This window comes from Dysidea avara, chromosome 5 (genome assembly GCF_963678975.1).
Source record: "Dysidea avara chromosome 5, odDysAvar1.4, whole genome shotgun sequence".
In the NCBI taxonomy this organism is placed as follows: Eukaryota; Metazoa; Porifera; class Demospongiae; order Dictyoceratida; family Dysideidae; genus Dysidea; species Dysidea avara.
This window is the reverse complement of record NC_089276.1, coordinates 28579692-28595746: the sequence shown is the minus strand read 5'-3', so window position 1 is coordinate 28595746 and position 16055 is coordinate 28579692. Positions and strand designations below refer to the sequence as shown.

Below are 16055 nucleotides of genomic sequence, written 5' to 3'. Positions count from 1 at the left end.
CTCATGACACAACCTAATGACATATTTCAATATTGTCTTAGTTTCCAGTTACTGAAAGTGACACCCTTGCCACACAAGTTTGTCATTTTGAGGTACAGTTATGACTGCATTATGTAGAGTGCACATACACGTGTATGAAACTGATACTTTAACCACCATATGTATACCCAAACAGGCTGCTTGCTTGAAAATATCATACATCTATAGCTAAAATAGCCTGGTTGTGAAAAAGAGTGCAGCTCCCCCAAAAAACCTGGATGAAAAGTAATGTAATGAAAAGTCTCAGCCAAGAAATAGCTCTACTTATGTTAAAGGCAACTACTTTTAATGACAACTGTGTAATAATTGTACATAATAATAAATACTTCAGGTTTAAGGAAGAAATCCCTCCCTCCTGGAGGAAGACTGAGTGTTGCCCCGACTAGACATTGGGTGACCTGCAGTTCAAATCCTGGCGCTGGAGGAATTTTTTTTCTTCCTTACTTTGGTCCTTTTTCTGTTACACTTTATTAGCTATAAATCATTAAGTCTAAGTCCTTGAAATTAGGCTAGATAGTGCTAAAGCTGCAGCACACAACTAGTTGTTGTCAGAGCCTAAATATTTTGAGGGGCAAATGTTTTGAGGTTGAGGATTGTTGCTAAAAATCAAAGTTTTGCAGATTAGCCAACACTCCCAGAATCTATGTGGAGTTCTAAATAATTCAAGGATAAAATTTTCACTGGTAACACCCAAAACCACAAGCAAAAATTTCCCCCCTCGAAATATTTAGGCTATACAGTCTTTTTTTTACACTTTGTAAACCCCACTGTTTCAATGATGCAATACGTATATACAGTTATTGTAGCATCACAATAAATCTTGGCATGTCTTGCTTGTAAAACAGTCCTCCATCCATTTCTATTGTCTTGTAATAAAATACTTGATGGAATTGATTCCCATAGGTTAATAACTACTGCCTGCCAGCTATGATGAAAATGATCCAATGTGCGGAAGTTGCATGGGTTCTGAATGTTAGTGGACACCATACCTGTAGCTGCACAATCGGATTGACCATGCCCCTTTATGATCTAGCAGCACCAATGACAATTGAGCACAGCAGCACATCCCTTATGCCACTCCAAATAAGATTAATTCTCTGTTGTCCGTCCTCCTCTCAGGCATACTAGCATATGGGTGGGTGGACCATTTCCATTATTCCATTATGAGACTGGCAGCATTTCAAGCTATTATTATGTACCTAGTTCAGCAAACAGCTTAATAACATTTTTCAGCTTGTACTTTCAGCTTGTACATTGCAGGAATAACACAAACATGAATTTGTGCCATCTTTTATCACACTAACACATGAGCTGACGACCTAACAAGATCAATTTTACTAAGTCCATACAGTATGCAAAAAAAAGGAGAATAATGAAACTTTTAGAGCTGGGAGTAAACAAATGCAAGTGGTGAGTAGGAAACAGAGAATTTATTTGCAGTGGCCTTAATGATCTAGCCATCCTTTTTGCAACTGATCGTATTGACCACGCCTCATACTGATAGCACAGTGAAAAGGAGACATGGAAATACTATACCTAAACTAAACATGTAATACTGAAGTAGGAACGAAGTGAAGGAGACCAATGAAACAAGATATATGAATGATGATAGCCCTGTGGAGATAGCTATTTCTACTTTGGCATTGAACAAAACAGTTGTTATGACATGCCAGTGTAGGGATTTTCCTACAGGGCTATGATGTAATACCATCATTCATATGTCTAGTTTCGCTGGTTTGTGTCACTTGGATATCTACTTCATTTTAAATTAATATTTTAAAGTATGCTAGTGTTTGTCAAATTTAATGTAATGTCAACTATTATATTGTAATGCAATCGCTGGATGAACATTCTATTAGGATGACTGTTCTATTATAGAGTGACTCTTTATTAGTGTGTCTTGACCACAAAATTATCTACACGTTGGGCTTTAGCGTTATAGTAGCTGTTACCCTGATTATAGTTTTTGATGAATAGACTATCTACACATTGACTTTTGTTATTTGCTCTGTACAATTCAGGTTGTCCATGAACAGGCGAATCCATTGCTGGGTAAGCTTTGTCTTCAGGCCTTTCCTACCACCAGGGCAAAGGCAAAAACATAAGCAAAAAAATAAAAAATAAAAATAATTAACAAATCGCTTGTCCAATGCAAGGTAAACTAATTCTCATATCGTCTGATTCCCTGGGAGTACTAACACAAAACAAAGATTTTTGAACTACTCCTGCTTTGGGGTAACAAGGATCTTGCCATTATCACATTCCTTCATTGTGAAACAAGCACTTAACAAGTTTATGGAATTTTTCTCAATTTCATAAATATTTTACCCATTGCATTTTTTGCATTCTACTGTAAAATTAGACTTGTGCTAAAGATTGTGGGATTCTTGCAGATCCAGTCACTGTTAAGCTAACCTTGGTACCAAAATTTGCCTTGAGCCCACATATGTGTGCTAAATTTGAAGGTAATAGGATAAGGAGTTCTATGGCAGCATTTGTAAGTGTACAAGATTATGAAAAAAATAATAAGCCAGTGTTGACAGTACCTATGTCTGGAGTGCCTGTAGCAATACTGCTCAAATTTGGTATGCAGACTACTGAGAATGAAATCTATAACAACAATTGTCTTATTTTGCAAACCATTTTATAAAGCAAACATGCAGCTACTTCTATGCATGAAAATTGCATTATTGTACTTGCTGTTAACAGCACACTGGTGATCGTGTGTCAATGATCTGCAAGTTTGATTGCACTGATATAAGCATAAGCTTTGAGAAAAACAAGGCATTGAGTGAAGTACAATAAATTGCTATAATGGCATGCATTCTATTAAATGTTCACGGAGGTAAACTGTGATTTGTCATGCTTTTTTGTCACACTATGCAGAATTTTCTACATAGAGAACTTTCTTAAGTGCTTCATTAGGACATACAGTAGTGTGCTGTGTGGCCTAAGAAGCGAGCATGCCACACCATGAGTATATTGACAGGAAGAAAGAAAGTGTAATTTGAAAATTTACCATAAATTGTCAGAAACTATCCTGATGGCTTCAAATTACTAGCCAGATAGTACTCCTAGTGCATACATGAAGGAAACTGATACACTACAACATTCTCTTGAAACCATGCAAGCTTTTCAACAATTACCATAGGAAGCATGTCTTTGGCAATAAATCTTGTCACAGCGTTTGGTAACTGTTACCACTTCTTACTTTTCCTGTTGCACTTTTAAACTTGGTATTCTGTGTCAAACAGAATGGTAGTACTGTTTGGTAGGTTTTCTCCTAAAGTGATGTGTGCCACTAAATGCCACATCTAAAAGCCATCTTAGAAAATCATACTTGACAAAAATCATCTTACAAAATAGTTTTACTCCATTAATATCAAATACAGTGTCAAAAACAAGAAAACACTTACAAGCATCCAGATATAGAATTTTTTTTAAAAAAACCATCAAAATCCATAATTTCATCTACCTACTTCACTGCCTTACCAAGGCTAGAGACCGAACAAAGCAGTGCACATCCACCATTTTACATCACAACAAACTCACGGGTGGGATGTGCCTTTTGTGGTGTGAATGTCTACATTCTGCACTTTATAACTATTCCTTTTATCTGGTTGTCTTTTTCTTCAAGCTAGAAAATCGTACCAAGGTATTAATTTTCTGTATCAACACTTCCTTAAAGGAGCATATTTAAATGCCACTAAACTATTCAAGGCACGTAACGGACTGTAGTATCTCTGGTAGTATCGGGTAGCAGCTAAGCTTGGCTTCTAAACCATTGTATTAGGCCATGCTTCCTTGAATGATCAGAACACACCAAGACACCACTAATAATCAGAGCTGAGGACACCCCCCTCAACTATCTAGCCTTATAGAAAACAAAGTATTATACTACAGACCTTAAATTAACGTGCTGGTCAATGGACAGGTCAACGGACAAAATCCACACAAATAGCACAGTGTCTGCACATAATGAGTTTTGAGCAGACACACACATTCCTTTGCAAAATCAATAGTGGTACCATAAAAGCTGATGTGTACATGTTTGTTTGTTGTGTTAACAATAACTGTCACTTGGCTGCTAGGAGATACTACATTTTCCCAACCCAAGGATTTATCAATGCCACCTCCCCTTTGTGTACTGCTATTACCAGCAGCTGTAATGACCACAGCCTGGTGATATGTTGCAGCTACGTATGTGGTTGTATTTAACTTCAAAACTTTCAATGGAAACTCCCTATTCCAATTCCAGCGGTGTAAAGTGCTCCTCTAGCTCATGTCTGTACAATTTGACTCTATGTCTGTACATTTGTAAATATGTAAGGTCATTTGTTCTTGGCACCTCAAATATTAAATTAAGGTCTGTACTGTGCCCCCTAGTGCAAAGCAGAGTAACCCACGAGATCGAGAAATGTACTCTAATACAGTAATCACAGCAAACATGAGTAATTACATCTAACAGACTAGTGCAATAAAAAATTAAAAATGAAATTGGTTTCCAGCAATAAAAAGTTGTGAAACCAGAGATGATGATAACTATGGGGCTACTGTGACATAATTTTGAACTTATTGTACTTTTATGTATTCCTATATTGTAGTTGTATGTTTTCTGAGAAGTTGACTTCCTTTTTGTAGTAATAATGATGTAATATCATGTGTGTAAAGTAGAATAATAGATTAACACTTTTGAAGAGAGTTATAGTCGTATTTGGAGCGATAATTGGCCGGGCTATAGCTAGTTATTATCGCCATTCGTAACCGATCGTGAAAGGATTCCTACCCGTCGACTACTGGATTTGGAACAAGTGGCGCCCAACGTGGGGCACAAAGCTAGATCTGATCATGCCTGATTCTTAACCACGAACTCAGAATCCTTGGTGCCGGGCATTAACGGCACCCGTAAAGGTGAATATCGTACTACTAGGCATTGTTTCGAGCTGTTTGCTCTGATAGGTGAATAGCTACCAAGTGCATCCCTGAATTGGCGACGATGACCGATCCAGACTAGCGTACTACGCCTCAAGGCATTGGAGTGGAACGACTAAGAGCCATACGTGGTGGACACCGGGGAGTTGTCACTCGCTTGACCAAACAAATAGATGAGTTGCTAGCTGCCAAACTGGTGGGTGATTGCGTTTCTAAACTTAATGTGTTGCTGCAACAATTGAATAATAAATTTGATAAGTTACAAGACATCGATCGCGATATTATAACTGTATGCAAGCTTGAAGAGATCGAGCGTGAGATGGAGGAGAGTGAAATAATGACCACAAAGGTTTTAGATTACAAGAGAAAGGTTGAAGAAGCCCTATCAGTAGTCACGTCCAGACGAAGCCATATCACAACGATTGTTGAACCGATGCCGTTGGCTTCAACCTCAAGCACCAAGGCTCGTTTACCCAAGATTACTCTCCCCAAGTTTCGAGGCAACGTTACGAACTGGACGTCGTTCTGGGAGTCATTTAATTCGGCTGTGCACGAAAATAACGAGATCTCAAAAATCGATAAGTTTAACTACTTGAATTCACTGCTCGAGGGACCAGCCAGTCGTACCATACAAGGTTTGAGCTTAACGGAAGCTAACTATAACTCCGCTATCGAATTGTTACAAACGAGATTTGGGAATCCACAGCAAATTATCACCACACACATGGATGAATTACTGAAATTGCCTAACTGCGTAGGTGATAAGGCTTCATCATTAAGGCTTATTTATGATAAAATTACTGTTCATGTTCGAGGTTTATGTGCATTGGGGATTGACTCCAAACAATATGGCAGTCTTCTTATACCAGTCATTATGTCCAAGGTTCCTAATGACATTAGATTAAGAATGGCTCGTGAAAATCGGGGAGGAGTCTGGGACCTGGACAAACTCATGACAACCCTATTAGCAGAAGTGGAAGCTCGAGAAGCCAGTGAATCCACTAAGGTGACTTCTTCAAGACCACCTTCTTACCAGAGTGCTCCCAATTCACATTCAACCGCTAGTTCTTTGGTGGCTGGAGCTCAAGCAGTACAGTGTGTATATTGCCGTGGCAGCCATTACTCTGCTTCCTGCACTGCTGTGAGGAGTATTAAAGAACGAAAGGAACTGTTGACTCGATCAGGCCGCTGTTTTAATTGTCTCAAGCCTAATCACCGAGCCAAAGACTGTGATCGTGCACGCAATTGTCGCCACTGCAATTGAAGCCATCATCAATCACTGTGTGAACTGCCGATGCGAAACAGTACTACCAACAATGACACAACTTCTGCAAACATGACTGTGTCCAATGTTGCCACCACTACAACTGATACCTCATCTCCAGTTACAACCACAAATGTTGCTAATCCTGATACAACTAAAAGGATTGTTCTTTTGCAGACTGCCAGAGCCATTGCTACTGATGAAACAGGAACCAAATCAGAGAAGGTTCGACTTCTCTTTGATAACGGTAGCCAGAGATCCTACATAACTGATTCACTTAGGACTAAACTGAATCTCAAGCCACTGAAACAGGAAAAACTTAATCTGAACACATTTGGGAACAGTGGGTTTAAATCACAGAGATGTGATGTCGTTAAGGTTTATTTGCAAAGGTCTGGAAGTTCAGAATCTGTGTGTATAGACGTGCTAAGCTTTCCTACTCTTTGCACACCAATATCAAGTGAAGTTGATTTGAGCCAATATCCATATTTAAGTGAACTTGTGCTGGCCGACGGAATCTTCCCACAACACCATTGATGTTCTTGTGGGTTCTGACTTTTATTGGGCCTTTGTTACAAGAGAAATCATAAAAACGGACCATGGACCAGTTGCCATCAGCAGTAAATTGGGTTGGCTACTCTCTGGACCATCAGATCATACTGTCAAGGATGCCATCACTCATACTCAATTGTCGATTGTTCAGAACATTGATTACCCTTTCTCTGAATCTGAAGAGGACAGGTTACTCACTGCAGTTAAGAGGTTTTGGGAGGTAGAGTCAATAGGAACACGTGAACAGGCTAAGATCAGTGATCATGACAGTAGTGAGCCCTTCTAGCAGAATCTTGCATTTAAGGAGGATAATTACGAAGTAAGCCTACCATGGACAAGAGATCCTCATGATGTACCAAATCATTTTTTGTTATGTATGGACCGTTTGAAGCAGCTACAACGAAAACTATTGAAGAAACCTGAAGTGATGAAAGAATATCAACAGGTGATTGATGGCCAGTTGGAAAAGGGTATTATAGAAGTTTGTAATCCGAGTGACACCTTAAGCCATCCCAACCAACATGATTCTGTCCATTACATGCCTCATCATCCGGTCATCAGACAAGATCGAGCTACAACTAAGGTACGAGTAGTCTATGATGGTTCAGCCAAGTCTAAAGATGGTGCATGGTTTTTCATTAAATGATTGTTTGCAGACTGGGCCAAATCTCATTCCAAAACTGTTCAATGTACTGGTGAAGTTCAGAAGCTATTCCATAGCTCTGACAGCTGATATAGAGAAGGCCTTTTTGATGGTCAGAATATCTGAGCATGACCGTGATTCTCTCCGATTTCTTTGGCTTAAAGATCCCTTCAACGTGGATAGTGCGATTATGCATTATAGATTCACCCGCCTGGTATTTGGATTACGGCCCTCACCAGCCATATTGGGGGCTGTAATCGCAAACCATGTTCAGAAATATCATGCTTGATATCCTAAGCTCGTTCACTCTTTGAATCAACCATTGTACGTTGATGACCTGGTTACAGGTGCTGATACTGTAGAATCTGGTTTGTCTATATATCATGCAGTTAAAGGACTGATGGCTGAAGGTAGCTTTAACCTTCGAAAATGGCATTCAAACTCACCTCAATTGATGGAGAAGATTAGTCAGTTTGAACAAGGTAATGAAAGATTCCCCAATGGCACAAACATTACCAACAGGTACTGAACCTGAATCTAAGATACTTGGGGTGGCTTGGAATACCCACAGAGATGAGCTCAGCTTCTGCTTAAGTGAACTAGTACAGTATGCCACAAGTTTGCCTGTGACAAAACTATCTGTTCTACGCATTACTGCCAGTATTTTTGATCCCTTAGGGCTCTTGGCACCCTTTGTCATAAAGTTAAAGATGTTATTTCAGCAACTTTGTCAAGACCAATTACGGTGGGATGATAATCTTCCAGGTAAATTGTTACACAAATGGAAATCCATACTCGGGGAGCTTGAGCATCTTAAACAAGTTACCATGCCTAGATGTCTTTTCAAGGCCAAGCTAAAGCCTGTTAAGGTTCAAATTCATGGATTCAGTGATTCCTCTGAGCTAGCATATGCTGCTGTTCTGTACATGAGGTCAATTTATGATGATGGGAGTGTGGAAGTGAGAGTCATTGCAGCCAAGACCAAGGTAACTCCCTTGAAGAAGCAATCTATACCTCGACTAGAGCTACTTGGTGCGCTGACATTAGCCAGACTCAGCAATACAGTGCTACCGCTTCTCCCTAATCCAAAGGAACTTTATCTATGGGTAGACTCTACGACTGTTTTGTATTGGATTCACAACAACAAGATTTGGAAGCAATACGTACAACACCGAGTTGGAGAAATCCGCCAACTTACATGTCGTGAGAATTGGAGACATTGTCCAGGTTCAATTAATCCAGCAGATTTGCCATCCAGAGGAGTTGATGCGCATGAGCTGTTAGTACAATCTTTGTGGTGGAAAGGCCCACCGTTTCTCCAATCTTTAGATACCCAGTGGCCAATGAATCCTGTACAGGAGATGAATGACGAGGTGCATACTGAGTTGGTAAAAAATCAGCTCCAGATTACATCATCACTTGTGAACACATCAGGAAATTCCCAGCTGAGTATTGAAGAAATAATTGATATCAATCGATACAGCAATTTAAACTGCTTGTTAAGAGTAACTTCCTATGTAGTACGTTTTATCAATCTGTGTAGATCACGGGGTAACACTCCTCCCACTTTGGCAGTGACAACCACAGAAATGAATGAGGCGGATGCGTTGTGGATTAAGGCTGTGCAACATAAATCATTTTACATTGAATTCCGTTACCTTAAGGAGAGTTCATCTTCCCCACCATTGCGTGTGGAGCAATTCGGCTTATATTTGGATGATGGAATTATGAAGTGCAAGGGGAGAATAAACAATTCCACCTTATCATTACAGAGCAGAAATCCTATCCTTCTCCCTTCAAGCCACAGGTTCACAGAACTCCTAATTTTACAATCCCACAGCAAGTCACAACATAGTGGGGTCAACGATACTCTAGTGTTACTTAGGGAACGGTATTGGATATTGAAGGGAAGGCAAGCTGTAAGGAAAGTATATAAGTCATGTGTTACCTACAAAAGGTTGCAAGGAGCGTGTTACCCTACTGTGCCTTCCCCTGATCTCCCACCTGCTAGAGTCTCTGAAGATCCACCATTCGCTCACACCGGAGTAGATTTTGCGGGTCCCTTGTTCACTTCTAACAAGGATGATATCTTAGACAAGGTTTATATCTGCCTTTTCACTTGTGCGTCTACTCGAGCTGTACACCTGGAGTTAGTTCGTGACATGGGAGTTGATACATTTCTATTGGCTGTGAGGCGATTTACTAGTAGACGAGGTCTACCAGTTACTTTCATGTCTGACAATGCAAAGACATTTTGTTCTTCCTCCAAGGAAGTGAGGCAAATAAGCAGATCGTTTGAAGTAAACAAGTATTTGACAAATAACCGAATTACTTGGAGATTTATTGTGGAAAGGGCTCCATGGTGGGGTGGCTTTTGGGAGCGGATGGTTCAAGGAGTAAAGCGATGTTTGAGGAGAACTATTGGACGCAGTAATCTTAACTTTGATCAGCTCAGTACTCTATTGGTGGAGATAGAAGCCATCTTAAATGCCCGTCCCTTGACATATGTACAAGATGATTTGGATGGAGCAACATACACTTTTTCGCCTTCTCATTTGATTTACGGCCGGCGTATTACTAGCATGCCTAATGACATGTGTTTTGAAGTGTCCAGCACCTACAAGACATTGAATAGAAGGGCAAAGAATCACAGACATCTACTAAGTCAGTTTACCAACCAGTGGAGGAAAGATTATTTGCTTGGATTGAGAGAGTCGCATGCTAGAATCCGATCACAGAGTACTTCCTGTCCAATTGCAGTAGGAGACGTTGTAGTGCTTAAAAATGACTTCACTAAAAGAGTTTTATGGAAACTTGCTACTGTTGAGGAAGTTCTTTTAGGTAATGATGGGAAGGTCAGAGCAGCTATTGTTAAGGTTGCTAGTTCAGATGGTAGACCACAACTCTTACGTAGAAGTATTAAACACTTATTTCCTATTGAAGTGAAGACTGAATTGATTCAAGCGTCCAACACAGATAAAAGTTCATCGCTAATCTCAGAGACTAATGAGTTGAATACAAGAGGTCGTCCACGACATCACGCAGCTGTGTTGGGAGAAGTTATACGACGAATGAAGTGAACACTAACATTGTTTGATCACCCTTGGTGAATCAACCACGGGGAGTGTGACATAATTTTGAACTTATTGTACTTTTATGTATTCCTATATTGTAGTTGTATGTTTTCTGAGAAGTTGACTTCCTTTTTGTAGTAATAATGATGTAATATCATGTGTGTAAAGTAGAATAATAGATTAACACTTTTGACGAGAGTTATAGTCGTAGTTGGAGCGATAATTGGCCGGGCTATAGCTAGTTATTATCGCCATTCGTAACCGATTGTGAAAGGATTTCTACCCGTCGACTACTGGATTTGGAACACCTACTTGGCATTGTTGCAATGTGGGAAATCCCTAAAAAGATGGTGAAACACACATGCAAATTTATGGATTTTCTTACACAAAGTAGGGATTTTTACTCATCATCTCTTGCTGTGCTACTTTTACTTCATTTTAAAATTAATACACTAGTTTTTTATAAAATGTATAAATATTAAATTTTTGACCACCACTAATAAAACTTTGTTATAAACAAAGTTAGTGTATTTTCCTCCACAAAGTAAAACAATTGTTACTTTCAGTGTATTTCTGGCAGTGTATGTTATACCACCATTTGTGTTATCATAAAACATAAATTGTACTTTTTACTAATGTATACAGGAAATTCCCAAAAGGATGAATCAGCTACAAGTTGAATTGCTGCAATTACAAAGAAGGTTACTCAAAGAGAAACAGAAGTACTTCAAACTTTGGAGTGATCATAAAGAGTTACAGGCTCAACATTCAGTAGACAGTGTCAAGCCACTGATGGAGACACCACAACAAGATGAGGATGGTTCAGCAGGGAAGGTTGAAGAGGTGAAAAGCTCACAGTTGCTAGATGAAGAAACAATGACTGAACTGACGAAACTACATTTGATAATGGAAGATGTCATAATTGCACTTGATAAAGTAAAAGTGATCAAGAAATACTGGAGTGATAAGGTGTGTACCTACTCATGTAACAATAAGTGGAAATGTATGTCATATTCACTTTAAATAATTTTGTATATACAGTAGGTCATACAGTACGGTAGTAATTGTACATTAGAGATTACGCAATTTGCGCTTTCTCACAAAATAATATTAAGGACCACTTGATAGTATTGGTTAGGTAGAATAAAGCCCAAATTAAAGTGTCTCAGATTAGCTAAAAGATCTTCCAATTACAAAGCTAGAAATATTTAACAAGCTTTTCTACTGAATAACTAACTAACTAACTGATGCCTTCACACAGGTGAAATTTAATAGCGGCTAAGACAGCAGATCACATGCTAATTATTATGTTTGAGCTTTAACCCAACACACCTTGTGGCAATTGTAATGTTGAGGCATCAATGCAGGTTGCTAGTAAGTATTTGAGTTGTTGATATGGCCAAATTAAATTAGAAGCATTACCTTAGGGTTAGGATCATACTGTATGTGTACAGTAGCTACCTACTGTACATGAAATTTGACCTTTACCATGAGTGAACCTTGATCTCAATAGCTAAGAGATAGGATGCAGTACATATAACAACTAAATTATACACAGCTATATTTGCCAAGACATCGCTGCTGCCAGTCTTGTTGTCATTGGACTAGTAAGCAGATCTGTATTGAAAAACATGCATTTACAAGTAAACTTAGCAATAATATATTTGGCATGAGTAGCTAGCATTTGCATTACAGAATTAATAATCACACCAAGACACATGCATAGAGGAATAGCCCACTTGTTACCATGGCATTCACCGAAGCATGACTTTTGTGCACCCACGCTTGGTTTTTTGTGTACCCACATGTATCTTTAGCTTTATCCATACATGGAATTTGCTTACCCACACATGGCATCATGAAAAAATGCCACACGTGTGTGCAGTTACAAATCACTAGACTATACGGTACACTTATCTGCAGGTGTAGGCGACCTCCCTTTTTCTTTTTATAGCTGTGATCCCTAATCAAACTGGTTTGTTCCTTTTACTTGCAACTTGCCTTTGTAGTTTGAGAAGTTCAGTATGCTATATTTAAGTTCCAGATTTAGGTTTTTGTAGCTCCTTAATTGCTTGGATTGTGTGGAGAGTAAATCATTACCTGGACTAGAATTTTTTGCCTTCAACAAAACTTCAGTATCAAGATTTTTGACTTACTACTCTACAGGGCTTTGATCATCTTATAGGTTATAGCGAGATGGTAACTTAACAAACAACCCTTGTGGAGCAATTCTGTTAGTAACGAATACTAGTTGGAGTGTTAAATACCAATGCAGCACTATAACTCTATAGGAACTTTCTGGAGATCACTTTATTGGGATTTCTACATTTCACAGAGTTCTATTACCAAGATAATGATTTAGACTCCTTGCTATACAAGTGCATACAGCCTTTATGCTAGTATCTAGTAGGCTATATTTTGTAATCAAGACACATAGTGGTGTGTGTCATGCGGCCCAAGCAGCTGACATGCAACATCGTGAATATATTGACAGGAAGAAAGTAAATATGATTTTCACGCATATGTAACTCCGTGATCTCTTGTCCGATTGTAACAAAATTTGCTACAGAAGTGCCCACCAAGTAGAGGAGTCTACATACGAAATTTGAAGAAAATTGCCACAGCCATTTCCGAGATACGAGTGGCCAAAGTTTCTGGTTTTTCTTTTATTTGCACACTCTGCAAAATCTGCCATAACATATAAATGCGCACTCCAATTATGCTGAAATCTGGCACACTTAAAGGGCTCATTAAAGTGAATCTCAGTACTAAATTTGGTAGGAATCCGATGCACATTCACGGAGTTATGACCAACTATTCACTGTGTAGATTGAGTAACCATCGTAGGAGTGCCTTTTTGTGGTTTAAAAGGAATCAAGATAAAGACCATAGAGATATGACACAAAACCCAACCTGTGTCACACTTGCGCGATCGAGTTCATGAACAAAAAAACTATTAGTTTTCATGCCTACTAAGCAAACCGCTAAGAAGAGTGAGTTGAAAACCAGTATGTAGATGGAAAAATCATCATAGAAAGTCCTTGCAGTAGTATAGAAGAAATGGAGTAAAAGCTACTGAGTTTATAAAACGAAATCCAACTACGTGTAGCAAGTATGCGATTGAGATACTGTAATAGTACAGTTACCCTATTAGAGCATTCAGCATCGTTAGTAAGTTACTCTATATCATACAGTACAATAGTACTGTATAGGAGGGACCACAAAGGAGTAGGCGTGGCCCACAAAATAACATCATCCAAAAGCCAGCCTCATTTTCCCCTGACGACAATGAGGCAGTATTGGTTAGGTAAAACTAAGCCCAAACAAGTTTGCAGATTGCCCGAAACGCTTTCAACAAATTGCTATGGAATTTTTTTTTAAATTATTTAATGGAATTTTCTACTGACCAACTGAGTAACTGACTGACTGATGCCTTCAGGCAAGCGTAACTTGATAATGGCTAAGGCTATGGGCTGCACTGGTCAACATTACTTTGGCCCGACAGGTGCCTTTTGGCATACCACAGTACATACAATGCATTCTTCATGGACTTACCAGTGTCCTCTTTTGTGTTCCATTCATCTTTGCTGACAGCAAAAAGTGTTGATTTGGTGGTAGCACATGATGGCTTCCATTCGTAATGGAAATGGTCCGTATTTTTCAAAGTGCCTATTTTGATAGCAGAGGTGCTTTCAAACAGTTCTTGATTCGTACTGTTGTGTAACGGGCTGAACATAGCCGAAAACGAAGCATAATGGATACTTCACTTTTCAGACGATAATTGGGGTGGGCGGTGCCATTTCAGATGCAGTATGTGTGGGTTCACCAGTCATAATAATTATTTACAACAGAAGTTAACAAATAAGTACACAGAAAAATTTGGAATTTTCAACTAGAATAGGGACCATAGCACATTGATAAAGCATACTGAAACAAGCTGGAATAGTGCACGATACTAAATCACAGTAAAACAATAAAAAGTGTTATATCCCTACTGTGCTCAAGATACCATAACGGAAATGCACAGTAGGGATATAACACTTCTTATTGTTTTACTGTGATTTAATATCGTGCACTACTCCAGCTTGTTTCAGTACTTTTTATCGATGTGCTATGATCCCTCCTCTAGGTGAAAATTCCAAATTTTTCTGTGTATTTGTTAGAGTATTCAGCTACGTAACAACTCACTGTGTAGAGAGTTCAGCTATGCGACAAAACGCCCAGTAGAGAGTTCAGCTAAAACAAGTTAAGCAGTAGAGAGTTCAGCTACAAAAAAAGTTACCCAGCAGAGAGTTCAGCTACAAAAAGCCACCCTATAAAGAGATCAGCTAGAAACAAGTAACCTGTAAAGAGTTCAGTTACTAACAGGACCTCAGTTAGGGATGAGCCTATTTTGCTTTTTTTTCACCTATTTTTCTTTCCAGCAATACTTTTATTTCTTACCTATTATGCTCGAAATTTTTCTATTTTGCTGAGCATCAGTAAAAATTAATTGCAGTATCTCAAGCTTACAAGCATGTGTGACTGCTCTATTATAATATTTCGTACATAGTGACTGCTCTATTAGAGTATCTCGATCTTTAGTCATCATTTACTGTGTGAGCATATGTTGTCCTGATACTATGCGTGACTGTTCTATTAGAGTATCTCAATTTTTTCATACAAAATGTGGTAAGTACTCTTTCTTTGGTGCCCATTTTCCCAATTTTCCACCTATTTTTCCAGCATTTTGTTCTTTGCTTTTACCAACGTGTTTTTCCAAAAATTTTGCTGGCAAAATCGGCGCATCCCTAACCCCAGTAGAGTGTTCAGCTGAAATAAAATTATCCTGTGGAGAGTTCAGCTACAAAATGCCACCATATAATAGAGAGATCAGCTAGAAACAAGTAGCCTGTAGAGAGTTCAGCTACAAACAAATCACTCGATGGAGATTTCATCTACAAAAGGGTCACCTGGTAGAGCATTCAGCTACAAACAAGTTACCTTTAGAGAGTTCCGCTACAAACTAGCTACATGGTGAAAAAAGATATGAAATCCAAGTTGGCAGCCAAGAAAAGGCAGTTATGATAGGTAAATGGCAAAAATTTTAATAACGACAATTCAGATGAAGTTTTGCCAAATTGTTACTACAATTTTTGCCATTTACCTACCATCACAGCCATTTCTTGGCCACCAACTTGGATTTCACATCTTTCTTCATCAATGCTTTTTGGAGCCACACCCTTTTTTACAACTTGGCTGTTTTGGATTAGATATTAATAAACAATAATTTTCCACTAGAAATGAAACCATAAAATGTCTATTCCACATACTTAAAGGGCCATGTTAGGCTGGTTAACTTAACACAAGTTTTTTGAAAGGTTGTAGTGTAGCACATAGAATTTCAATACACGTATGTAACTCTAGTTTAAAATTTACAAGCTAAATTTTTTAACACTCAGTAAGCAACATAAAGCAGCAAACCACTTGGCCTCCAATTGTTTTTCATCTTGCAATTATCACAATACCAAAATTACCGTATTAATACCTTAATCCATATTGAAATATTAAT

The 16055-nt window shown here is 38.7% G+C and overlaps 1 protein-coding gene and 1 long non-coding RNA gene across 2 annotated transcripts in view; one reads left to right on the top strand and one right to left on the bottom strand.

The window, feature by feature from the left end:
• The window catches only part of LOC136256245 (uncharacterized), a 71605-nt gene that overhangs the window by 18453 nt on the left and 37097 nt on the right, over positions 1-16055 (bottom strand). The gene's annotated exons all lie outside the window — the stretch shown is intronic.
• Positions 1-16055, top strand: part of LOC136256244 (uncharacterized) — a 68954-nt gene that overhangs the window by 23460 nt on the left and 29439 nt on the right. The window contains exons 7-8 of the mRNA XM_066049174.1: positions 42-92; positions 11150-11473. Coding sequence (XP_065905246.1) covers positions 42-92; positions 11150-11473 — 375 coding nt within the window. The remainder of the gene's footprint in view (positions 1-41; positions 93-11149; positions 11474-16055) is intronic.